Source organism: Salvia splendens, chromosome 2 (assembly GCF_004379255.2).
Source record: "Salvia splendens isolate huo1 chromosome 2, SspV2, whole genome shotgun sequence".
Lineage (NCBI taxonomy): Eukaryota > Viridiplantae > Streptophyta > Magnoliopsida > Lamiales > Lamiaceae > Salvia > Salvia splendens.
The window spans coordinates 17,471,881-17,499,507 of NC_056033.1; the positions used below are offsets into that span (position 1 = coordinate 17,471,881).

The 27,627-nt window shown below is 41.9% G+C and overlaps 1 protein-coding gene and 2 pseudogenes across 1 annotated transcript; 1 reads left to right on the forward strand and 2 right to left on the reverse strand.

Annotated features, from left to right (window-relative positions):
* Nucleotides 1–11,086: 11,086 nt before the first annotated feature.
* On the forward strand, nt 11,087–12,175 carry LOC121775079 (annotated as a pseudogene).
* A 1,217-nt stretch (nt 12,176–13,392) lies between these two features.
* Nucleotides 13,393–13,875, reverse strand: LOC121775087. Its single transcript, XM_042172061.1, has one exon. The coding sequence runs from the start codon at nt 13,873–13,875 to the stop codon at nt 13,393–13,395; it is 483 nt and encodes a 160-aa protein (XP_042027995.1).
* A 679-nt stretch (nt 13,876–14,554) lies between these two features.
* Nucleotides 14,555–27,627, reverse strand: part of LOC121771405 — a 33,028-nt pseudogene continuing 19,955 nt past the window's right edge.

The window sequence follows — 27,627 nt, forward strand, 5'->3', positions numbered from 1 at the left end:
ACACACAAAATAGCATCTCCTAAAATTTTGTGCCATCTCCCAAGTGTGACATCTACTATGGGATGGAGGGAGTATTAATGTGGGTTAAGATTTTGAAAGCCTCTTGAGTTCCTCCGTTCGCATACTCACAGAACAAGAGTAGGTTGAATCGAGTTGATCAGTTAAGGTTTACTACTGGATCAGTTCACGAGGCATTTGCAGGTAACGAAAGATATCGAACAGCTGGATCCGTTCGGTACTTCGACTTGATCAATCCACGACGACCTATTTGCGATTCAATTTACGCGAGGGATTAATAACGACACATCGTGGAGAAACACAAATGAAACACAACAAGCTTTCAGTATACTATGGCACAAGAAGTAGGGGAACATTATGGTCCTCTTGCCTCTATAGTGTTAAATTTTAATTTAATATTACCCATCAGATTAAGATGTTGGACGGCCTAGATGCTGAGGAGTGATCATGGTCCGCGTTACATTATTAGGTGGAATCGGTACATTATAGGGGTAGAAATGTAAACAAAGCATTTATATCACACGTTTAATAACTGTAGGTCCGATAATTAAGCTAGAATTTAAGGAAACCCGATTGACATTCTCTTCCACACTCTCTCTCTGTCATTCCAAATGCCTCCCCCATTTCCAATTTCGATCAAAACCCTTTCCCCCAATTCCACTCTCAGTCTAAAACCTAGCCGCCAGAAAGAGACCACCAAAACGGTTTTCTACGCCGTTTATCTCCATGAAAACCTTTCGACCAAGTGAAACTCTATGTTTCTCAGTCGTTTCAGCCTTCTTCGTCGTTGTACGGTTGCTTTGGCAGTGCAGATCTGGTGGAAACTGAACCAAAGCCGGTGATTTCGGGTAAGTGATGAAGCTTCGACATTTTTAGCAAAGTTATTATGGTGGGTTTTTCTCTAAATCAGCACTTCATGTTCATTGTTGTTAGGTTTTTTCTGTAAATCAGCACTTCTGTCAATTTACAGCTTTCGGTTTGGCGATGGATTTCGATTTTGGTTTGCTACATTGTTTGATTGATGCTCATACATCACTGCTCTATATACATTATTCACAAAAATTGGTACATTGTTTCACTCTAGTGTTGTATATTATTTCTGTTACATCATGTAGCTAGATATGTACATCGTGTTCTATTACATTATTTAGCCAAAGATGTACATTAGATGTTACTGTCACATTATTTTGATAGGAAATGCTACATTATGACGATCTATTTGTACATTACTTCACTATGATGTTCTATCCATTTCCCAAGGGGCAGAAGTTATATCAATTCCCCCAAGGGTTTAGCATTCCATGAGGCTATGATGTAATACTAACCAAGTAGACGTTCACTAAGGGCAGGGAGTTAGAGTCATTCCCGCAGGGTTCAATTATTTCTTGTTTGGTGTAGCAGTCTCTATTGTATTCTTACACATATTAGGTTACGTTATTCAGGTTAATTGTTACATTTTTTGCTACTGATGTACTACATTATATGTGATGACATATTCATTAATTGATGTTGCGTGTACAATATTATGTTATATAGCACTCTAAAATTTTTGAAACCGTCTTCTTTACACAACATCAAATCTGCCAAGGGTAGATTACTAAGAGGTGTTGGACGATGTTGTTCCGATAGCAATTGCCCCGCATTTCTGGCATAGAATGGCAGAACCAAAAGAGGAGCCTCCTAAAGTGCAAGCTGAAGGGCCCAGTAGATCAAAGAAAGGGAACCTCCTTTACTTCAGGAGGGTTTAATTGATTATTTGGTCATTCACCGTTTGTTGTAATTGTATGGTTGTTTTTTATGTGTACATTAATTCTTTATTTAGTTACATTATTAACAGATTAGTATACATTAATTGCTTGATTTTGTACATAATGCATGTCAAAGGATGTATACACTACATTAGATTTTGTACATATTGATACCGTTGTGTACATTACATACTTTGGTACATTATATGTGATGACATATTCATTAAATGATGTTGCATGTACAATATTCTGTTATATAGCACTCTAAATTTTTTGAAAACGTCTTTTACACAACATCAAAGTTGCCAAGGGTAGACTACGAAGAGGTGTTGGATGTAGTTCTGATAGCAATTGCGCAGCGTTTCCGATAGAGAATGGCAGAACAAAAAGAGGAGCTCGCTAAAGTGCAAGCTGAAGTAGGTGAACGGCCTAGTAAATCAAAGAAAGGGAACCTCCTCTTCTTCAGAAGGGTTTAATTGATTTTTTGTCGTTCACCATTTATTGTAATTGTATGGTTGCTGTTTTTTCATGTGTACATTAATTCTTTATTTAGTTACATTATTAACATATTAGTATACATTAATTGCTTGATTTTGTACATTATGCATGTAAAAAGATGTATACACGTAATTAGATTAATTACAAACTAAGTAATGTAGATAAACGATTAAATAATATACACGTGTTATGCTACGGTTGTGTTACAGAGACGGTATTAAAGCATCCGCATCGGCGTCTCGAATCTCTTGATGCAGGCTCGATGTCGTTCAGGCGAGACGAGACCGCATCGAGACGCCGATGTGGAGACTCCGTCTCGTCGCTTAGCCCCGAGGGAAGGGGGGTGGCGGGTTGTCTTGCCACGCGCCAGCGCGACGTGGCGAGCGCTTGCGAGCGGCGTGACGCCCACTCGCCGGCACTCGAGTGGGCGTCGTCAGGCTGACGCAATAAATTTTTTTTTTAAATCAATTTTCTGAAGAAAAAAAAATTAAAAAATTAAAAAAATTAACGTTAATATTACCGTTTCAAATGGTATTATTTTATTTTTTTATTTCATTTTTTTATTCTATAAATACTCCTATTAACCTCTTTCATTTTACACACAAACACACTATCTCTCATCTTTTTTTCTTCTCATCACTATCATATTATCTCTCTTTCCTCTCTATTTCTTCTCCCAAATTTAATCCATTCATGGATCCATTTGAGCAAATGGGTCGAATGATGGAAGAATCGCTAGAAGAAGATCGACTTAGGGAGGAGGAGGAAGCCGCGGCGCGTCAAAAGCGACCCTGGAAATACATCCATCGTGACCGAGAGGAAGCCGCCACATGCTTGGTACGAGATTACTTTTGTGTGAACCCGGTATGGGGAGATACCTATTTCCGTCGCCGTTTTCGCATGCGGCGGGAGCTATTTATGCATATCGCAAATACATTGGCGGCCCAGGAAGAGTACTTCCAAGAAGGGTTCGACGCTACTGGTCGTTCCAGTCTCACGAAGCTCCAGAAATGTACTGCAGCAATCCGTCAGCTTGCTATTAGACAAACGACGGACTTGTTCGACGAGTACATGCACATTGGGAAAGCACTGGGAGACTGTGTTTGATGAACTTCTGCAAAGGCGTCCGGGCAGCATTCACCGACAAATTTCTCCGGAAGCCAAGCACCGCAGATTGTCAGTTTCTGCTCCGACTTCACGAACAAGTGCACGGATTCCCCGGGATGCTTGACAGCGTCGATTGCATGCATTGGCAATGGAAGAATTGCCCTGTGGCGTGGAGGGGATCATACGCGAGCGGCCACAAAGGCACCCACCCCACCGTTATACTCGAGGCCGTTGCCGACTATCGGCTATGGATTTGGCATGCGTTTTTCGGGGTCCCCGGATCGAACAACGATATCAACATGCCTAACCAATCCGACCTCTTCACCGAAGTTTTGAATGGTAAAACGTCGGCCATCAAATTCACCGCTAACAACCACCACTTTAAAATGGGGTACTATCTTGCCGACGGCATCTATCCGAAGTGGCCAACCTTCGTGAAGACATTCAACAAGCCGATAGACAACAAACAGGCTCTTTTTGCACAAAAGCAATAGGCTACTCGCAAGGATGTGGAGAGAGCGTTCGGGGTTTTACAAGCTCAATTCCACATTATCAAATCTCCGTCTCGTACGTGGTTTATGGAGAATATGGTCGACATCATGTATACGTGCATAATCTTGCACAACATGATTTTCGCCGACGAAGGACCTAAGGCGGGAAATTGGTTCGACCCTGAAACCCCGGGAAGCTCTTCCGCAAGTAGTCCGCCTCGTAGTGGAGTGCATCCTTCTTTACAAGAGCGGCTGTGTGTTCGGGCAAGGATATGTAATTCTATGGCCCACGCTCAACTCTAGGAGGATCTAATGGAGCACATTTGGGCAAAATTTGACAACCGTTAGACGATCACCGCATAACTTTCCATGATTATGCGTATTTCAATAAATTGTAATATAAGGATTTCAATTATGTATTTTTGTATTTTCGTATGTTGTAATTTTCATGATTTTTAATAATTTTATGAATTATTAGTGTTAATTTAATATTTCAATGAAATATTAATTGAATTTGTTGGAAATAAAAATAAAAAATGAAATTGAATTAATAGTTAAGGAATGAGATGGTTAAGAGATGGAGGGATGCAGATGTTGTCTCTTAGTTAAGAGATGGGGTAAAAAGTGCAGTGGGGCCCATGAATAGTTAAGAGATGAGACGGTTAAGAGACGGTATTGAGACATGGATGTGGATGGCCTCAAACCCCTAGCCCCAAGGATTGATAAACCCTTGGGGAAAGCATATAACCTCCACCAAACATTCCACAACTGCGAATCTTACATTACTTACTTAACCATCTTACGTGTGAGTATTACACCCTAGCCCCATGGACAACTAAACCCTTGGGGAATGGATGTAAATTTTGGCCCTTAGCAAACCTTAAGATTCATGAATACAGAACACACTAAGTAATATACATCTTTACAGAAAGTAAATCTACATTAAATCACTAAATTCGTACATTATTTATTGCAAACTTTTGAGTTGTCCATGAATCATGTTATCTACATTACGCAAACACAAGATCTACATTATAAACACGAACACATACTTTATAACTGTAAACTTCGTATGTATTCTGCCATAAAACATACATCGCGATAAAAGCTAAACTAACTAATCAATAACCTAATCACATGGTGCTTATACATACAATTATAAATCTGGATGAACATTCAATACATGGAGTCTGTAAAAAATAAGTTCAACTGGAATGAATCCTAGCGACTTACGTTTGATCATTGTGAAATAAAATCAAACTAAAAAACCTTTTTCCATAATTGAAAACACCAAAACCTATGAAGGAAATCGATAGTAACATCTCAAAATTGTGGCAGATGAATGGCATTATTTAGTGATTTGCAGCAATGTAAACCATAAAGATGGATGAGAGAAGAACTAAATATGGAAAATAAATTATAAAATATAATTACCAAACTTAGTGGACAAAATTAAGGAAGTAAAATAACCGCCGCAAAAAACTATCAACTATATTTAGTAATTATTGTTATTTTTCGATATCAAATTATTCACAAAAATCCCTAATTCTCCAATTTCTGAATTGCAAATTTCGTATAGGGCCATTTTTGGGATGTTACATGATACCCGTCCTGCACTGTGTCGAGTATAACATGATACCCGAGTCGGGTATCCTGCACCGACGCTGCGGATACATGACCCGACCATGGTTTTTTTTAAATCTTATTTTTTGAATTTGTACTAATATTTTAGTACTCCCTCCGTCCGCGAATAGGAGTCTTGTTTTTCCATTTTAGTCTGTCCGTAAATAGGAGTCCAGGTTCACTTTTACCATAAATGGTAATAGGGTCTCATCATTAAGTAGCACATTCCACTCACATTTCATTTAAAACAAATATATACAAGTGAGACCCCTATTCCATTAACTTTTTTTCACCCACTTTTTTTAACATTACTTAAAACCGTGCCGCCAAGGAATGAGACTCCTAATAACGGACGGAAGAAGTATATGATTTGAACACTTCCAAAATCCAAAATGTAATCTATCTAAGATTATATGATCAACTATAAATCTATATTCAATCGTTTAAATTTTTAACATAATTTTATCAAATAATATACTTATATGGCAGTATTTAATTTTATCAAATAATATACTTCCTGGGATCTATTATATCTTTTTTGTGAATATAGTTCATTTTCCAACCAAATCTCAGCCCCACGATTTGGAGATCTGATGGCCGAAATAGACGAAGTAGTGATAAAGAGAATCGTAGTGGAAGAGCGCGTACCTTTCGGCGGGATCTTGCGGATGAACTTTCTATGGCCATCCAAGCAAGTTTTGAGACAGCGAGTGATACACCACCAAATAGTCGGGCTAGCAATGATCATGGAGAAAATGCTGATGTTGACTCACTTATTTCACCTCTGGAATCTCTAGGTACCACAGACCCTGAGCTACCATCAAGATACCGACAGGCTGTGTCTCAAAGTTCAATGAGTGGAACATTGGGAGACTCTGCATTTCCTCCTCTTGCAGCGGGCGCAGGGGTAAACCAACAGAGTTCTCAAACCGTTGCTTCCTCTAACAGAACTATGGCTGCTCATTTGCGCCGCCAGAGCAAGAAGCAAGCGAGCTCCTCAAGCTCAGCTCCTGCTTGGCCAGCAGCTAGTCGTACACCTGCACCGCTAGTCAATATTGTTAATTATGGAGCCTAATTTATCTCCTACCATGTTTAGGATTTGTTTCCTTGAAGTATTTTTTCCTTGTGATATATGTTTCATAGTTTGACTAGAATTAGGGCCCTCTAGTTGCTTATAAATAGAGGTGCTCCCTCATTGTTAAATTATGCTTATTCTGAAATTATATAGTGAAATCTCTGGCTTGGCATCGCCCCCAGACGTAGATACACATTGTATCGAACTGGGTAAACAATTTCTTGTGTTCATTCTCTTTCATATTCGTGATTGCCTGTGTTTATTTCCCAACAACTGGTATCAAGAGCCTAGGGTTTAAGAGGCAGAAATCACGATGGGGATCGATGAGAAAATTGTTGTAGAGAAGTTCGACGGATCTGATTTCGGATTTTGGATGATGCAGATTGAGGATTACCTGTAAGGTAAAGATCTCTGGAAGCCTTTAAAAACCAAACCCGAAAAGATGGAACAGGAGGAGTGGGAGCTGCTGGACAGAAAAACGATGAGCGCGATTAGGCTATCGTTGTCCAAGGATGTGGCTTATCACACGACTGCAGCAAAGTCGACAAAGGAGATGATGAAGATCTTGGAGGACATGTATCAGAAATCATCAACGGCAAACAAGGTACATCTGATTAGACGATTGTTTAATTTTAGAATGCAAGAGGGAAAGCTGGTGCAACAACATCTCAACGAGTTCAACATGATTACTTCGCAACTGAACTCGGTTGATATAAAATTCGATGATGAAATTCATGCCCTGATTTTGCTATCATCTCTGCCTGAGAGTTGGGCTGGCACAGTGACAGCAGTTACTGCTGCAGAGACAAACCTAACAGTTGACAGAGTAAGAGATCTGATGATTGGTGAGGAAGTTCGCCGGAGAGAATCAGGATCTTCTACTTCGGGATCAGCACTGAATACAGAACAGAGAGGCAGATCGAAGGGAAAGAAAAATCGTGGAAGATCAAATTCCAGAGGAAGGAGCCAATCCAAGAAGGATTTGGATAAAATTAAATGCTGGAATTGTGATGAGTTTGGGCATTTTAGAAATCAGTGTGAGGCACCGAAGAAGTATAAGAATAAGGATCAGAAGAACAAGAAGACAGCAAACGCTACCATGTCTGATGACGATGGCGAGGCGTTGGTCTTGAGTGTCAGTAGTCCGATGGAATCGTGGGTATTGGATTCTGGAGCGTCGTTCCACTCCTGCAGCAATGTGGAGATAATGGAAGACTACGTTTCTGGCGATTTTGGGAAGGTACATCTGGCTGATGACGAGCCCTTAGATATCGTGGGAAAGGGAAACGTGAAGGTAGTGACGTCCAATGGATCCGTGATAAAACTGAATGGAGTCAGACACATTCTTGGATTGCAGAGAAGTTTGATTTCGATTGGGCAGCTTGATGCAGAAGGGTACACCGTGACGTTTGGCTGCAACAATTGGAAGATTACCAAGGGAGCTACGATAGTAGCTCGAGGTAAGAAGGAGGGTACGTTGTATACCACAACTAACTCCAAAGATTGCATTGATATTGCAAGTGAGGCAAATAATGCAGATTTGTGGCACTGTCGTCTTGGCCACATGAGCGAGAAAGGGATGAAGATAATGTGCTCAAGAGGTTTACTGCCTGGCCTGAAAACTGTTGAAGTTGGCCTGTGCGAGGATTGCGTGTTTGGGAAACAGAAAAGGGTGAGTTTCTCAAGAGGAGGCAGAAAATTGAAGACACAGAAGTTGGAGATGGTCCACACGGATCTATGGGGACCAGCACCTGTGATGTCCCTAGGAGGCTCTGAATATTATATGACTTTCATCGACGACTCTACTCGAAAGCTATGGGTTTATTTTCTGAAGAGTAAATCCGATGCGTTTGACGCTTTTAGGAAGTGGAAAGCCCTTGTTGAAACTGAAATCGGGCTGAAGGTGAAGTGTCTAAGATCCGATAAAGGAGGAGAATATGAACTTGCAAAGTTCAAGGAGTTCTGCGCCGAGAATGGAATCCGCATGGAGAAAACTGTGAAAGGAACTCCACAGCAGAATGGAATCGCAGAGCGCATGAACAGAACGTTGAACGAGCGAGCAAGATGCATGAGATTGAAAAGTGGATTGCCAAAGAGTTTTTGGGCAGATGCAATCAACACAGCTGCATTCCTAATTAATAGAGGTCCATCAGTTCCCTTGGAGTTTCGGATACCCGAGGAGGTTTGGACAGGAAAAGAGGTAAATCTATCTTTCCTACGCATCTTTGGTTGTGTTGATTATGCTCATGTTAGTTCTGTTGAGAGAAGTAAGTTGGATGTTAAATCTATTAAGTGTACGTTCATTGGTTATGGAGGCGATGAGTTCGGTTATAGACTCTGGGATGAGCAGAACCGTAAGGTTATTCGCAGTAGAGATGTCGTTTTCAATGAACAGGTATTGTACAAGGATAGATTGGAGGCGTCGAGTCCCAGCAGTTCTGAGCCACAAGTGGTCGAGCTAGACATCTCAAACTCGAGTGGGAGCAATGAGAGTCAGAATGCTGAAGAGGTGCTTGAAGAAGAACCAAGCACTCCACCACTAACTATTCCGCTGCCTAAATGGACTAGAGAGCGATGTGCACCTGATAGGTACTCGCCCTCTAATTTCTATTTGTTACTTACTAATGGTGGTGAGCCCGAGTGTTATGCAGAGGCTGGAGAAGGCCTTGATAAACGAAGGTGGAAAATTGCCATGGATGATGAGTTTGCCTCTCTTCTCCTGAATGGCACATGGGAGCTTGTGGAACTTCCTAAAGGGAAAAAGGCATTGCATTGCAAGTGGGTCTATCGAATCAAATGTGAAGCTGATGGTAGCAAGCGCTACAAGGCTAGGCTGGTTGTCAAGGGATTTGAGCAACGATACGGTATTGATTATACAGATGTGTTCACTCCTGTTGTGAAACTAACTACTATTCGTTTAGTGTTGAGTATGGTAGTTGCAGAAAATCTATTGTTACATCAGATGGATGTAAAGACGGCATTCCTTCATGGTGATTTGGAGGATGAGTTGTACATGACACAGCCTGAAGGATTCGTAGTAAAAGGAATGGAAAATCTTGTGTGCAAGTTGAAGAAGAGCTTGTATGGTTTAAAGCAAGCTCCAAAGCAGTGGTACAAGAAGTTTGATGGATTCATGATGAAGATTAGCTATAAAAGATGTTACGCTGACCATTGTTGTTACTACAAGAGGTTTGACAAGAGCTATTTTATCCTGTTATTATATGTTGATGATATGTTGATAGCAGGAGGTGATCAAAAGGAGATGGATAAGTTGAAAAGGCAATTGTCTGAACGATTCTCCATGAAAGATCTTGGAGAGGCTAATCAAATTTTGGGCATGAGAATCGAGCGTGACAAGGCGGAAGGAAAATTATATCTTTCGCAAGCTGCTTACATTGGTAAGGTTTTGGAAAGATTCAACATGGATAATTCGAAGCCAGTAAGTGTGCCTTTAGGCAGTCACTTTAAGCTGTCAAAGAAGGAGTCGTCGAGTACAAAAGAAGAACGTGCTGAAATGAAGAAAATTCTTTATGCTTCAGCAATTGGCAGTATTATATATGCAATGGTGTGTACGAGGCTTGATATTGCACAAGCAGTGGGAGTAGTGAGCCTGTTCATGGGTGATCCGGGCAAGCAACATTGGGAAGCAGTTAAATGGATCCTTCGATATTTGAGAGGTACTACAGAAAGTGTCTTATGTTTCAAGGGCAAGAATGTCGAGCTGGCAGGTTATGTGGATGCAGACTTGGCGTCCAATGATCTTGATGGGAGAAGAAGCACAACCGGGTATATATTTACTTATGGTGGTACTGCTATTTCATGGACTTCTAAGTTGCAGAAGACCGTTGCTTTGTCTACTACGGAGGCTGAATATGTAGCTGCGACAGAGGCAAGCAAGGAGATGGTGTGGTTGCAGAGTTTCATAGATGAACTTGAGAAGGAGAACAAGAGTAGCATACTCTACAGTGATAGTCAGAGTGCTATTTTCTTGGCGAAGAATCCAGCGTTTCATTCTAGGACAAAGCATGTGGAGTTGAAGTATCATTACATCCGACATCTAGTGGAGATGAAAATCCTGCAATTTGTGAAGATACTTGGAAGTGAGAATCCTGCAGACATAGCTTCAATTGGCCTTGGAACTTGAAGAGAAGGTTAGGCGATGCTAAGCGGATGAAGGGATGAGATCACGAGGAAATGGTTGTTTAGGAGTTGTTAGTCTCCAAGTGGGAGATTGTTAATTATGGAGCCTAATTTATCTCCTACCATGTTTAGGATTTGTTTCCTTGAAGTATTTTTTCCTTGTGATATATGTTTCCTAGTTTGACTAGAATTAGGGCTCTCTAGTTGCTTATAAATAGAGGTGCTCCCTCATTGTTAAATTATGCTTATTCTGAAATTATATAGTGAAATCCCTGGCTTGGCATCGCCCCCAGACGTAGATACACATTGTATCGAACTGGGTAAACAATTTCTTATGTTAATTCTCTTTCATATTCGTGATTGTTTGTATTTATTTCCCAACAAATACTTCTCACGCGTGGCCTCCAGTAACTTCGATATCCGGATCAGCATCTAGTTCAGGACAGAGCAGAGCAGTTACAGAAATTGTATCTGTGTCTTCTGGTCAATCAACTCCAGCTCAGATTCACCCACCATCAGCTGCTACTACGTCCTTTGCCAGTTCTCTGTTCTTCATCAGCCCCTAGTCTTTCAGATCGCATGCCTTTTGATTCAAGTACCGATTTTCCTCCAGTTTCAGTAGTAGCCCAGTCACGCAAATCCAACCACTGATGACCAATCTGATAGGGTGGAAGGAAATGTTCATACAGCAAACAAATCACTGGTGGAGAAAATGCGTGCTGCTCTAGGATCTGATGAAGACAAATCCTCTGCTTTCAAAGACATTTCTGGTCAATACCGCCTTGGCTTAATGGATGTCGAGACATACCTAACAAACGTAGATCAGTTCGGTTTGTCTCATCTTGTTCTTGAATTGGCCGGACTCCTCCCTAATCCTCAGAAGCAGAAAGAGCTGACAGATGCTTACAATATGCGTATGGTTTCAAGAGAAAATGGATGGAATAATGGCACTAGAAATGTTAACGGCTCCAAAAAAGGGCAAGGGCAAAGGCAAGTATGTAGATTCTAGCAACAGGTCCTCCGTTACGAACAATCTAGCTGAAAATGTTATAAGCACTGTAAGAGCGCTGCAATCGAGCTACAACACCCCGGAGGAAGAGGTCGAAGTGTTGTCAAAAGATGGATATCGAAGTGCAAGGGGGAAACCAGCGGCTACAGTTGGTACTTCACCTTCACAATTAAGTGGACCTGCTGAGGTAACAAAACCTAAGATTCAGATGGAGTCCTTACATGCTAATGGTGGAACTAATCAGAATCCATCCAATGGCGGTGGGAAAGGCAAACAACGGAAGAAGGCATCCAAGTTTATCCGGGGCCGTCTTGGCGATGGCTCTGTCGAAGCTCTGTTGGATTTGAGAAACTCTGACCAGGAGCCAGATCCAGATGACGCTGAACCTTCATCAAATGTGCCGGTTCGTGGTGTGTGGAGAAACGGTGGAGAAGCTACTGTCGACAAAGTTGGGGTGAAAAAGTGAGCGTGGATGGAAGATTTTAGCCAAGACCAAGATCAGTTGTATTGATTGTATGTATTTTGGCCTTTTTTGTGCATCTTCGTTTGTATACTGAGAAAGGTTTTTTTTTTTTGGCACAAAGCTGTTATTTTGCATAGATTTGGACGTAGTTGTTTTTGTGCGAGTGTACTGAGATGCAGGGATGCTCATTCCCAATACACAATAAAATATTGATCATCAAAAGAAATGCTCTTGCTTTTGTCTTAATATTTCATTAGTTAATGAATAACGTCGAATAAGGGAAAATTTTATATGCACGCATTTAATCTATTTATTAATTGTTTAAGAATTATATATATAGGGGGTCATGATCTCCTAAAACAAAAACTAATAAAAACTATGGACTAATCCGATTTTATACGGTAATCTTAATTATTACCTCCGTAAATAGGAATCCCGATTAATTATTATTAAAAATTGTAAGATACCTCGCATTATACTAACTTATTTTACTCACATATTAACTTTCTTCCAGTCACTTTTCTTTACATTTCTTAAAACACGTGCCGAAAAAAAATGAGACTCCTACTTACGGACGGAGGGAGTACAATTGTAGGCGATATGACATGTCATTGTCAGCCATTCTTCTCATGTACTCCCTCCGTCTAATAATATGAGTCTTATTTGGTTTGGGCACGAATTTTAATATGTAAAGAAAAGTGTGTTGAATAAATTAGTGGGATGTGAGTCCTACTTATATATATTAATTTTATAATGAGTTGGTGGTTGAATATAAATTCTATTTACTATTTATAATAAAAGTGAAATAAGATATTTATTATGGAACGGACGAAAATGACAAAGTAGGACTCAGTACCGACCGTGGAATGGAGGGAGTATTTTACTCTTATTTCAAAGCTTCATCATTCATCTACTTAAAAGGCATATTTGTTCCATATAATTTGTACTTTTTTAAAAAAAAATTTATAGGGTGTACGAATATTTATCATACTTCTATTTTGGTTCGAATCTAAATTGCCCATGATGAGGTTTCGTCTCGTGTTCTAATCTATTTGGCACGGTTGGTTTTTAAATTTGATGATGCAAACACAATAGCATAAAAATACATAAACTGCACAGCTTGATGCTTATTATTCTCCATGCAGGAAAAGAAAAGGAAGAGAGTGATTTCACCATAAGAAATCACACCAAAGTAGAGGAGCAAAAAGACATGGCAAGTATCAAGAAGACAACCAATTTCCCAACACTCCTACTTTCCCATCCCCATTCCCGCAATCGAAACCGCACCCACACCGGGGGCACTCCTCGAAATTCTCCACCGGAAAATCCGCAGACTTGAACCCAACAGAGAACTCGAGACTCTCACCGTTGCGCTTGACCTCGACCACATCCAGCCACAGCAACACCACTCTGACGCTCACCCCGCTCAGCTTCTTAAGCCAGCCTCGGGATATCAACCCCTTCATCACCGGCTCGTACCGCAGCTCGTACGAGTTCTCCAGCGTGAAGCTGCACGACCCGTTGAGATGGGCCGAGAACTCGCCGCTGGACTCGTTCAGGGTGTAGCTGGTGACACCCTCCGGCAGCAGCCCCGCCGGAAACTTGTACTGCTGCAGAGCTTCGTAGGGTGAATTGGGCTTGTTTTCGGCTGAAACACACAGCAGAATTGCTGAGAGATAGATGCTCATAATTCTCCAACCCATTTTTGACTCTCTCTCTCTCTCTAAATGTGAAATTTTGTCAAGAGAAACGGTGGAGATTGTTGGGATTGCACAGGTGTTTTAAGAGGTTTTGATTATTTTTTGGTGGAGCTGTACACGTGCTGATAGCTTTACTGTATTATTGCAACATTAATATCAAACTATAATATGAAAAGTAGGTGTCTATTCTAGGGGTGAGAAAAAACCGAAAACTGAATATTCCAACCGAGTCAAACCGAAATTTTGAAATTCGGTTCGATTTTTTTCAGTAAAATTTTGGTTTTTCGGTTCTGATCAGTCCGGTTTACTTATGTGGCGCACAAACCATAAAACAATAATGAAATTTTTATACCAATATGAAACAATGATAAAATTTTTTGTACTAAAATAAACATTTGTACTTCACACAGACACAGAGTTAACGATATCCAAACAAAAATGGAATGTACTAAATTGAAATACGAATGAAACTTTTTGTATAATTTATTTAAACTTCAAGCTAATATGAAACAAAGATGAAGCATTTTGTATGATTAATGTATTTACCCCGTTTTCTGAAGAATGCAATGTACAAAAATAACATGAATGGGTTCAAATTTCACAAGAGAAAGCAATAACTATGCAATCAAAAAGAAACAAGAAATCATCAAAGGCACAAGGAACATACAGCTGCAGAGTGACTTCAGTTAGCATCCTTGAGCCGTTTAATCAACGTATCGAGCGACTTCTTCTTCGGGTTCTGCTTCGCCCCTCTCGTTCCGAACACACGATCCGATTGATCCCTCAGCTTCTCAGAGATCGTAACCACTTTCCTGTAGTCCAGCGCACCGTAACTCCTCTCCCTAATAACAGGATTCAAGAAGTTCTATGGGTGATTGCTGAGAAGCAGATTCACCATCTGCCTCGACTCAACAAGTGCTGATTTCAACTGACTTGCATCTATCTCAGACTGATTCTCTGCAAATGATTCCAATAACCGCACATCAACATCAAGACCCATAACAGCATTCACATTGAATCTCTTAACCGACTCCCCAATTATCATCTCTGATATATGAGACAGGACGTCTTTCATGGTCCGCTTCAGCACCTGCACCGGCAAGATCTGCTGAGCGGTCGAGGCTAAGGTTTCCAAGAAAATGACCACCTCGTTCGCGTATTCATTCCCGCCTTGAGGTGGCTCGTCAGCGACCCAATTCACGTTCTCCATCAAGGTTAGGAACCCGTCAACCTTCTGCTTCAGCAGGCCCGAGAGCGCCTCCTCAGCTTTTGGTCAGAGGAAACTGCCTCTTCCCCCTCTCTGCTGCCCTTAAAGGGACGCCCGAGAGCTGTGCAGCGTGTCGGAAAAAGAAATCACAAGCGCGTTCAAACACTGCCATGTTTGCAGCCATCTGCATAGCCTGAGTGACTCCACCTATCGAGCTGTTGATGACTTTCGACAATGCCCCATCCAACACCTCTGTCAAGAGCCTGTCCAAGTACTTCTTTACGACGTCGTGAAACTCAAGCTGCCCACCGTGGGACATGAAACTCACGGAATCCTCAATGAAAGACCTCACTATTCTACAGCAATCAGGAACAGTAGACGAAAAGGGCGCTACATAAGGAAACGCAGGCATGATGTTTGAAGTCTGTATCTGAAACGAAAGGACGTTCATCGAATATTGATACTCCTTCATGTACATCTGCTCGAATTTATCAGCAGCCAAAGCCTCAGCCATCTGCTTACGACAATCCGACAGCAATAGCTCGTGATACTTATCCCTGTGTTTGCTAATCACATCAAGCAACGCATCAATCGGATACCCAAATCTACGCAACGTAACTCCAAGCAACCTATTGTTGAAAATAATGGGAAGAAATTCTCAAGCCGTGTACAGGCGGTACTCTAACTATTACAATCGAAAGGAAGCTTGCAGCAAATAGAGGAATGAAAATTACAACGAAAATAAAGCAAACCAAATTTATAAGTCGAGTCGAGGAAAGCCCTCTTTCCGCAAGACAAATTACGCCCCGGCTAGTGCTCACGGAATGGCGTATTGCCCCCAAAGATAAAACGACTTCCTCCTAGCGTGTAGAAGCACCTCAAACCCGCTAGGCACCGGCGAACTTGATGGAGTTCCGAGAATCGAGCTATGCAATGCTCCTAGAATGTGAACTAGGATGTAGAGAGCTAGAGAAGAGAGAATGCTTGTTGTAGTGTTCGTCTTTCTCATCTCTCAAACCCACCTATTTATAGGTAAGGAGAGACCACTTCAAAAGTCTTGGCATTAAGGATCCCCATAAACTACATGGAGGTTACCTTAAGATGAAAAGCCAAAAGACTTAAGAAAATGAAAGGCTTTGAGACCCTTCTAATTTCTCACATTTTCCACATGATTCCAACAATCCCCCACATTGGTTAGAGCACTGCAAGCTCAAACCAACACAAGACTTGAATGCATGTATGCAGACCCTTTGCTCAATTCTCGAGAAACAATATTGCATTTGGAATAGTAGCTTGGGGCTTTGAACTTTCCATAGTCAACACTATCGGGCATACCGGCGGCCTGGTGGACGTGATGCCTTGAACCATTCCTCCTTAGTGTATACCGAGACAATAATATTGACACAATATTATTTACAAACTCATCAGTTCTCACGTTTGTGTCCTTTACTGGCCATGGAACACCACTTTGGATTCATAAGTGATTCACATGTTGAAGCGGCCCACACTTCTTCACTTACATAGGTGATTCTTTTCCAGGTATCCTGCAATACCCACCTCCTCGAGGTTTCTCAGAATCATTAAAAGTCAAAACTTAGCCTCTTACCACATGCAGGTAACAACACTCAATGCTTTCTAAAGAATGGGCGAAGATTAAAAATCTTCCGAGTGTTACAACTAGATTCATATAGCTTCGTTTCCCATTGAACCAAGCCCATGGGATCTCCAATCGTATGGTTGGGTTACCACTATAATCATCTTTTAAGATGTGGTTTTCAGTCCCATTCCTTTTAGCAATTTATGCATTTGATCACGGTTTAAACCTTTTGTTAACGGATCCGCTAAGTTATCCACTAACCTTACATAGTCAACTGTGATAACACCACTTGTGATCAATTGCCTGACGGTATTATGTCGCCGACGAATATGTCGAGACTTACCATTGTATAAGCCACTATGTGCTCTCCCTATAGCTGCTTGGCTATCACAGTATATCACTACTGTCGGCACTGGCTTCTTCCAACATGGAATACATTCTAGGAAATTTCTGAGCCACTCGGCTTCTTCCCCTGCTTTATCCAATGCGATAAACTCAGATTCCATGGTGGAACGAGCAATACACGTCTGTTTCGTTGATTTCCACGAAACAGCACCACCCCCCACAATGAACACATAACCACTCGTCGAGAACGAGTCTTTTGAATCAGAGATCCAATTTGCATCACAATACCCTTCAAGTACTTGGGGATATCTTGTGTACTGCAGCTCAAAGTTAAGAGTATACTTCAAGTATCTCAAAACCCTACGCAGAGCTTTCCAATGTTCCTTGCTTGGGTTGCTCGTAAATCGGCTCAGCTTATTCACCGTACACGCAAGATCTGGTCGGGTGCAGTTTGTGATAAACATCAAACTCCCTATGATCCTTGCATATTCTTCTTGAGCTACAGGCTCACCCGTGTGCTTACTCAAATGCACGTTGGGTTCCAATGGAGTCTTAGCTGGCTCACAATCGAATGAGTGAAATTTCTTTAGCACTTTCTCAATATAATGAGATTGTGTCAGAGCAATTCCCTCATGATTCCTTTTAATTTTGATTCCGAGAATCACATCAGCTAAACCCATATCTTTCATGTCGAAATTTCTCTTCAACATGTTTTTGGTTTCGTTGATAATGGCACTATTGCTGCCCGTAATCAACATATCATCTACATAAAGACACACAATAACAAAACCGTTATCTGTGTTCTTAATGTAAACACACTTATCGCACTCATTGATAGTGAAACCATTTGCCAACATCACGTTGTCAAATTTTAAATGCCATTGTAATGGTGCTTGCTTCAACCCATATAATGACTTTACCAGTTTGCATACTTTACGCTCTTGCCCAGGCACAACAAACCCTTCGGGTTATTCCATATATATTTCTTCTTCCAGATCACCATTCAGAAACGCAGTTTTCACATCCATTTGGTGAATCTCAAGATTGTGCAAAGCAGCAATCGCAAGAAGCACCCGAATGGAAGTGATTCTCGTAACAGGTGAATAGGTATCAAAAAAGTCATGCCCTTCTTTCTGCTTAAAGCCTTGGACAACTAGGCGAGCTTTGTACTTATCTATAGTACCATCGGGCTTATATTTCCTTTTCAGAATCCACTTGCACCCTAAAGTCTTACAGCCTTCAGGTAAGTCTACTAACACCCAAGTGTTATTTCTCATGATGGATTCAATCTCACTGTTGATAGCTTCTTGCCACCACGCTGCGTCTGGGCCAGACAAAGCTTCCGCCACTGACTTTTGTTCGTCATCCAACATAAAAGTTATGAAGTCGGGACCAAATGTCTTAGCAACTTTAACTCTTTTACCACGTCTTGGTTCAACATCCTCAGGACTTGACCTCGTCCTTTTTGGAGGATTAGAACTAGTGGATTCATCCATCATTCTTTCACTAGAACGATCCTCTTGCCTCTTACAAGGGTAAACATTCTCAAAGAATATAGCATTCCTTGACTCAATCGTTGTTCCTTCAGCCACGCCAGGCACAGCTGACCTATGGACTAGGAAACGATAGGCACTACTATTAAGTGCATGGCCAATAAAGATGCAATCGACTGTTTTAGGGCCTATTGCAACTTGTTTCGGAGGTGGCACTTCTACCTTCGCTAAACACCCCCACACTTTGAGGTATGAATACGAATTAATCAACAAAGCATTCATCATCTCTTTTAGTGTTCGATTTTTGCGTTCAGCAACACCATTTGATTGAGGAGAATATGGAGCTGTGGTTTGGTGAATTATACCACTTGCATGACATAATTCTGCAAACGGAGCTACATACTCACCACCTCTATCACTTCGAACACACTTAATTCGACAATTAAGTTGATTTTCGGCTTCATTTTTGAAGTCTTTAAACGCTTCAATTGCCTCATCTTTACTTCTTAATAAGTAAAGGTAACAATACCTTGTGCAATCATCTATAAATGTGATGAACTACTTTTTACCACCTCTTGTTTGCACAAATTTCAAATCACATACGTCTGTATGGATCAATTCAAGAGGTTTTGTGCTTCGCTCTACCGAATGGAACGGCAGTTTAGGCATTTTGGCTTCAACACACACTTCACATCTTTCTTGTGAGTTAAACTTATCTACTTTTAGTAAATTAAGATTTACTAATCTTTTTATAGCATTTAGATTTACATGTCCCAATCTATTGTGCTATAAGTCAGAGCTTTCAAGCAAATAAGAGGATGTGTCATTTTCCTTATTGCTTATTCCTTTTCCACGGTGAATGACCGTAACATTCAGCTCAAAAAGCCCATTCACTAGGTGACCTTCACCTATGAACTTTTCATACTTGGTCAATATAACCTTTTCACACTCAAATTCTAGTGAAAATCCATGATTTACTAGAAGTGAGCCTGACACCAAATTATTTCGGATGTCTGGGACATGCAGCACATCCTTAAGGGTAAGAACTTTTCCAGATCCTAATTTTAGGAACACATTACCCACACCAACCACCTTAGAAGAGGCTTGATTTCCCATACGTATTTTTCTACCTCCAACAGATTTGTAGGTAGAAAAAACGCTTCTTTCGGAGCACACATGACATGTGGCACCTGTATCAACAAACCATTCATTTGGATTGTTACCATGGTTCACATCGGAGACCATTGCGATCACCTTGTGATCTTTGTTGTTTATAACAACACGTTCAAATAATTTGCCCAATATTGTCTCCAACAATAAGTACACAATTATATTGAACCATATGTGCATTGGTATATTCAACAACCCATGCATCCCAATTATTACTACCAAGTCAAAATTGGTCTTGCTTGTCAACTGACAAACGATAAACACAATTCTCAAGAGAATAGATCTCAAGGAATTAACCATTTCGTAGCTCATGAACATTGGTACTGTTCGTTTCTTCATTCCAGCTTTGGTGCTCATGTTTCCTCCAACTTCAATTGGTATAATCCTATCTTAGAACAGTACAATAATTTGTCTTGCGATTGTTGAAAATAATGGGAAGAAATTCCCAAGCCGTGTACAGGCGGTACTCTAACTATTACAATCGAAAGGAAACTTGCAGCAAATAGAGGAATGAAAATTACAACGAAAATAAAGCAAACCAAATTTATAAGTCGAGTCGAGGAAAGCCCTCTTTCCGCAAGACAAATTACGCCCCGGCTAGTGCTCACGGAATGGCGTATTGCCCCCAAAGATAAAACGACTTCCTCCTAGCGTGTAGAAGCACCTCAAACCCGCTAGGCACCGGCGAACTTGATGGAGTTCCGAGAATCGAGCTATGCAATGCTCCTAGAATGTGAACTAGGATGTAGAGAGCTAGAGAAGAGAGAATGCTTGTTGTAGTGTTCGTCTTTCTCATCTCTCAAACCCACCTATTTATAGGTAAGGAGAGACCACTTCAAAAGTCTTGGCATTAAGGATCCCCATAAACTACATGGAGGTTACCTTAAGATGAAAAGCCAAAAGACTTAAGAAAATGAAAGGCTTTGAGACCCTTCTAATTTCTCACATTTTCCACATGATTCCAACACCTAACATAATCCTTAATCAGCAACAGATGATTTGCTGTTTGCATCCTAGAAAACTGATCCTCTAACACATAACACATCTTCATCACAGCAGTATCCGATAAACTCTCCACTTCCATCTTCATTATCAGCCCTCCTCCCGTCCTCAAAACCCGATCTACCACTATGAAAAACCCTGCGATTTGCGCGAAAAACGTCTGGTGAGACTCCAGAAAAGGGGTCATCGACGACACTTGGAAATCAGAAGTCAATTGCAACTTCATGTTCTCGAAATAATACTGCCTAAACCTATCGGCAAAATTCCAAGAAAGGACGTCATGGGAGCTCTTATCCGCCATTTCTACCCGCAAAAAAAAATTCCAATGAAGGGAAAGACGCGAGCGCGTCTCGCGTGTATAAATATGATACACACGTCTCTCTCTCGCGTGTATAAACAAACACGCATCACCGTGTCGCGTCGTTGTTTATACACGCATGAGGCTCATGCGTGTATAAAGAAGCAGAGACCTGAGACAGAGAAGGATTGGCAGTTCCTGAGAAAATGCGGAGACGAGTATCGCTTTTAGGAACCAGGATGCCGTCAACGAACTGATTGGAAGTGGTCAAGAAGCTTGGAAGCGCAGCGACTGCCGACCGTTAGAATCGCGGCCGAGGACCACCGGTCTCCCATTGTCCTTGCACTTGAGTGACTCCGACAAATTGTTACAGTGCTGCAAAGACGAGCATAAACAAAACAATCGAGCACATTAATCATAAACAAGCATGAATTGCAGAGAGCGGAGCTTACAATGAAGGCCGTAAAAGCCATTTTTCTCCGACGAAATTCAAGTGTGAGGCAAACACGCATGAGCCTCATGCGTGTATAAACAACGACGCGACACGGTAATGCGTGTTTGTTTATACAAGCGAGAGGGAGACGCGTGTTTCATATTTATACACGCGAGACGCGCTCGCGTCTTTCCCTTCATTGGAAATTTTTTTTTTGCGGGTACAAATGGCGGATAAGAGCTCCCATGACGTCCTTTCTTGGAATTTTGCCTAAACCTATCCCCAATCCCTAGGGTTTGATGTATGTGATTACCCTTGTACAATGGCGTCAAATCGAATCCTAAAATACCATTTCCGCCATTTCCCCCCGTCAATTTCATCACCGTCATCTTCTTCTTCTTCAAGCGCATAAACGCAATCTCTCAAGCTAAGCCGGCTCTGCTCCTCGGCTTGGCGCTGCTTCATCCTCAGCTCTTCTTCCCTCTGTCGCCCCGCCGAGGCTTGTCCGATTGCGAGCTGGCCTAGATTCCGGCTCACGGTTCGGATCTCCACAAGCCAATCACCGAACTCCTTATTCACATGTCTCTCAATATGAGCCCTAATCGCCGGGATCTGCTTCTCCAGCATCCTCTTCAGCGTGATCGACGGCACTTGCTCCTGAAATTCCGTCTCAATCGAGTCCAAACACTGCAACGCTAGGTAGAAATTGTTCTCCGCCAGAAGCCCAGTCGTATTTGGATAGTGATCCTCTTGGGCAGTTACCATGGTGGCATTAACTGGAGGAACTTGCGGTTTACTCTTTTCAATTGCTGACAAAAGTGCCCTCTCGAGCTTGTCAATCCGACTCTCTAATTGATCATTATTTCCTACTGCTGCAGCATTTGCCATACCTCTTCTGGACGGGAGAGTACGTGGATTGTCATAGGCTCTTTTCGCATAGATAAGTCTTTCCATAATTCTCTTAGCCTCACTAACTCGTAGTTTGGAAAAACTTCCTCCACTTGATGAGTTCACTAAGTCCTTGCTCTCCGCATTCATCCTCTCATAGAAAATCGAGTAAATTTCTACTTCCAACATATGGTGGTTTGGGCATGCGTCCAACAGACCCATGTATCTTGACCAGTACTGACTCAGGGTCTCATCATAACCTTGTGTAACTCCTCGGATTTTATCTCTTAGTGCACTTATCCTGGCCGCTGGGAAGAACTGATCCAAGAACATCATCTTGAAGTCAGATCAGGTTCTGATACAATTTGGTGGCAGCCTCTTGAACCAAGTATTCGCCTCCTCTTTAAGGGCAAAGGGAATGACCTTCAGTCTGTAGTCGTCTTCGCTCGACCCCGCTGGCCGCTTTAGAGCCTTGCAGATTTTGCAAAATTCATGCAAGAACTCATATGGGCTGTCACAACTCCTTCCCAAGAACACATGCAAGATGGCCATAATGTGGGGCTCCACGTAGATTGCTTCTTGTCCTAGAGTCGTGACGATTACTTGCGGTGGTTCGCCATCCAAGTGAGCGTACAACGAGCTTATCTCGGGATCATTTTCCTGGTCAGCCATGTTGGCTTTCTCCTCTTCAGGTGCGGATATTGATTCCGATTTACTCTTGATGGCTGTGCTGCGATCCTCCTCACCGCTCGCATCCAAGTCAACAGGCAAGGCAGTGGTTAATTCTGAATAAGTGGTGACTGGATTTACCCCTTCTTCCCTTGGCCAGTTGGACTCAGTTTCATTTAACTGCGGAACACAAAAAATAAAGAAAAGTTTATCTACAATATTCACACCAAAATTCTTAACAAAACTCCTCATAAACTAAGAAACAAAAGAAAAGAAAAACAATTAACTATATGTACACCAAAGTGTCATGCAACAAATGTATGCAAAAACGCCATCCATCCCCGGCAACGGCGCCATTTGATAGAGGGAAAAGATGAGACTATGACTCTGTGTGTACGTGTCAACTGTCCAGGAGGGTACCTAGACCTAGCTGTGTCGTTAGGTCTGTATCTATCTTCCCTATCAACAAAAAAATACCTCAACCCACTTCTACTGGCTAGTATAGTGGAGTAAGGGTCGAATCCCACAGAGATGGATGTAGGTGAGATACACTTGCGATGACATTCTGGGAGCGGTTGGTTAGCTACCATGCTTTTTTTGGGGGTTGAGTTTTACCTAGTCGGAAAATGAAATGGAACCTATACCCCTCCTGACCAGTAGGTCAGGGTGGGCTCTAAATGCTGCGTGCTAAAAGAAATTAAAGTGCGTGTGTAAATTAGGGTACGAGTGTGCTTGTGAGAAGCTACTAGACAAAACTTACTAAAAACGGCTAGACAAAAGGTAAAGAGAATCAAAGGACATGCTGGCAGACTATCTCCTGGATGTGCAGAAAAGCTGAAAAAGTGCAAGTACAAAAGCAAAAAGCAACACAAGTGGTCCCATTCTTTGATTGTGACATTATCTTCTTCACCAAGCTAAACAAACAAGATCTAACAAACTCCATTGATGAATGATCAGGCTTGAAAATTCGTAAATGCTATATTTAACTTGAAATCGAGAACGAAAGCTAAGAAAACTAAGATCTACGCACACTGGTCAGCGGGACAAGGTGACAGAAGCAAGCAGAAACGATTCCCATGCATTTTTTAAGGAACTTAACCCGATTAAAACTTGTAAACACTCCAAGAAAACCTAGATCTAACTAAGCAAAGCAGATTCAAGCACTTAAACAACAGAAATCAACGTAAAACTACCAGATCTAGCAACTAGGCAGAGAGAAATAATAAGCAAGTAGAAACACAAAATAAAACCACAATAAACTTCATTGCATTAAAGATTATCACCCAAAAGATGTTCCAACTAAGTAGCTACTGGAATCCAAGTCAAAGGCAAGCAAAAACAAGTACTTAAACTAAGAAATCTTAAAAACAAAGCAAGTAGAAGATTGTTTGGCTCATCGGAAACTGAAACTGGAGGAATTTCTGGAACTACGACGGCTGGAATGAATCAGGCATGATACTCCTCGCCGGCAGGTGGCCGGAATCTTCAAGTCAGGCTGCTGGATTTAGATGGAACTAAGAGCTAGTGGAGCTATTCTCCTCAAAAGTGATGTAGTAGTGATGATAAGTCCTAAGTGAAGTGGTGTCAAAATTCTCTCTTTTTCTTTATATTCAGCTCCTATTTATAGGGTGGCTTGCCCTAATTTCTAGAGCTTTCTCTTCATGTGGAATGACAATTTTGCCCTTCTTTAGATAGGTGATTATTCCAAGCAAGTCCTTCCTTCTCGTGTCCAGTTCTGTAGCATCCACCCTGGCCAGTTTGCGTATTTTCTGCTCATACTAACCAGTTTGCACACTTTTCGCAGCTTTTTCACTCGAATTCTTTCTGAAGCTTTCCTCCTTATTTAGTACTTCAACCTGCACACTTTAACAACTATTTTGCAGATATTATCCAATAAAGCACTTTATACTGACCAGTAACCAAGGCCGAGAACGAGACTCATCATGTTGTCTCATGGAATCCACGAAACAGACATGTATAGCCCGATCCACTATGGAATCTGATTTCATAGCTTTAGATAAAGCCGCGGAAGAAGCCGAATGGCTTAAAAACTTCCTTGAAGATATTCCATGTTGGTCAAGCCGTGCCTCCAGTGTTAATTCACTGTGATAGCCAAGCCGCTATTGGGAGGGCAAACAGTGGCTTGTACAATGGTAAGTCTCGACACATTCGTCGACGACATAATCTAGCGGATCCGCTAACCAAAAGGTTAAATCGTGATCAAATGAATAAATTGCTAGAGGAAATGAGTTTGAAATCCACAAACTAAAGAATTGTCATAGTGGTAACCCAACCATGATGACTGGAGATCCCAAGAACTTGGTTCAATGGGAAAACTAAGCTATGAGAGTTCGTGTGAAACACTCATCTATATCTATTCCCTAGAGAGCAATAGAGTATTGAAAAAACTTGCCTAGTGGTGAGGTTAAGTCTATAACTTTTAATGATCCCTAAAAGGATCTCGTTGAGATGAAGTTCTCAAGGAGACAAAGTATGGCAAGATACTTGACGAGGAATCACCTATGTAAGTGTGAAGTGGGGCCGCTTCAAATAATACACTTATGATTCCAAAGTGGTGTCCAAGGCCTGAAATGGACACAATAAGTGAGAACGGATGAGGTTGAGGTGTTTAAGTGTTAGCATCATTGTCTCGGTGCACGCCGTGGAGGAATAGTTCAAAGTATCGCGCTACTAGTCCGCCTGTGTATCCGATGGTGTTGACTATGGATGGTTCAAAGCCAAAAACTACCTATCCTTATGCTTACATATCTCTTGAGGGTTGAGCTTGTGTCTGCATACATATGCATTTGGCAATTTCCACTCATGTGGGGGGATTGTTGGAATCGTGCTTGGTAAAATGATTTTTGACTAATAATAAATGTTACAAGACATTTAATTTAGTGAAATTAAATGCAATAACATCGATCTACGTTCCGAGTAGATGACCGTAGTATATTCATTTTCTCAAATCCGATTCCCAGTGAGTGAGAAATAGTATATTAAAGTTGGTCACAATAAAGCTAGAAATGAGCTATGTGAAAAGACTAAGGAATTAATTAACTAAGTGTTAATTATCCCACATCGGGGATGATAAACTTCTTTGAGGAAGTATTTAATTAGATGAATTACTATGTGTAATAATTATCGTGGAATAAGACGGGTGATAGAGTCCACACGCGCGCACACGCGCGCCTCCGCCCACCCGCGAGCCACGCACCGTGACCCGTGTCCCATGACCCGTGCCCCGTGCCCCGTGCACCGGGTGCCTGGTGCCTTGGACCTTGGTTTTTGGTTCTTGGCAATTGGTCTTTGGGTGGTCTTTGGGCTGTTCTTTGGAGCTGGTCGTTGAGCTGGACCCCGACGGTCCATGGTGTATCCCGTCGTGTAGCATGTACAGGTGCATCGTGTCTCTTCAACTCCCACTGGCTAGTGCACCAGTCTGTAATCCCTGGCGGTTACAGTCAAACCATCATGGCACACATGATGGCTGTTGACTCCATCAATGCTCCTGCGGGTGGACTTGGCCTATAAATAGGCAGTCACTTCATGCATTGCATACTATTAGACACACAACAAATTTGCATAGCTCTCTCCCTCCCCTCTCTTTGCATTTTTCTTCCCGTCGAAGCTCTGCCCTCGCTATCATCTAGTTCGCCGGAGCTTGTTCCGTCTGCGGTGCTGCAACAAACAAGACGAAGCCGTTTTATCTTTGGGGATGACACGCCAAACCGAGAGCACTACCGGTGCGTATCTCGTCTTGTGGAAAGAGGAATCCTCGACTCGGCTTACATCTTTACGGTTTATTGTTTCGAATTCTTCTTTGTAATTTCAATTCAGTTTATTCCGTTTAATTTCCCCATTCTTCATTGGGTTGTATTGCCCGGTTAGTGTATCTTTGTATCACAGTTAAACAATCATTTTCGACAACAATCGCAAGACGAGATATACTATCCGTTGAAGAAGGAGATTGGACTTTAAATTGAATCTAAAACTTTTGAAACTAATACCTTAGCGTAGAGATGGAACCCGTCGCTGCGTTCCCCGTCGCTGCTTTTCCCAACTCCAACACCGACGTGCCCACTGTTCCCCGTCGGGTCCCCGCCATGACCACGACTCCCGTGGAGTCCACATCATCACACTTGATTACCCTAGCGCCTTGAGCGCTTACTAACCCATTTGGGTCGACTTGTGCATCCACCTTTGGTGGCACCGATGGTTCCACATTAAGTGGTTCCATGGGATCCTTGATAGGATCGAGTGTTGGACCTTTCGAGGTCAACACGGGTGTTGGGGCCTTCGGGACCAACACGAAGAAAGACGGTTCCACTTTTTGTGATTCCGTGAGATCCCCGAATGGATCGTGTGTTGAGTCCTTTGGGATCAACACGAGTGTTGGGGCCTTCGGGGCCAACACGCAAATTGACGGTTCCACTATTAGTGGTTCCTTGAGATCCTCTAACGGATCAAGTGTTGAGGCCTTCGGGATCAACACGTGTGTGAGACCTTCCGGGTCCAACAAGAGAGTTGATCCCTTTGGGATCAACACGACTGACTCCAATGTGGGGGAGAGACCTTGTGAATGTGAATGGTCGGTAAGTCCTACGGGACATCTCCCGTCGTTCCCATGGATAGGGTCGTTAGGCGTGTCTCATT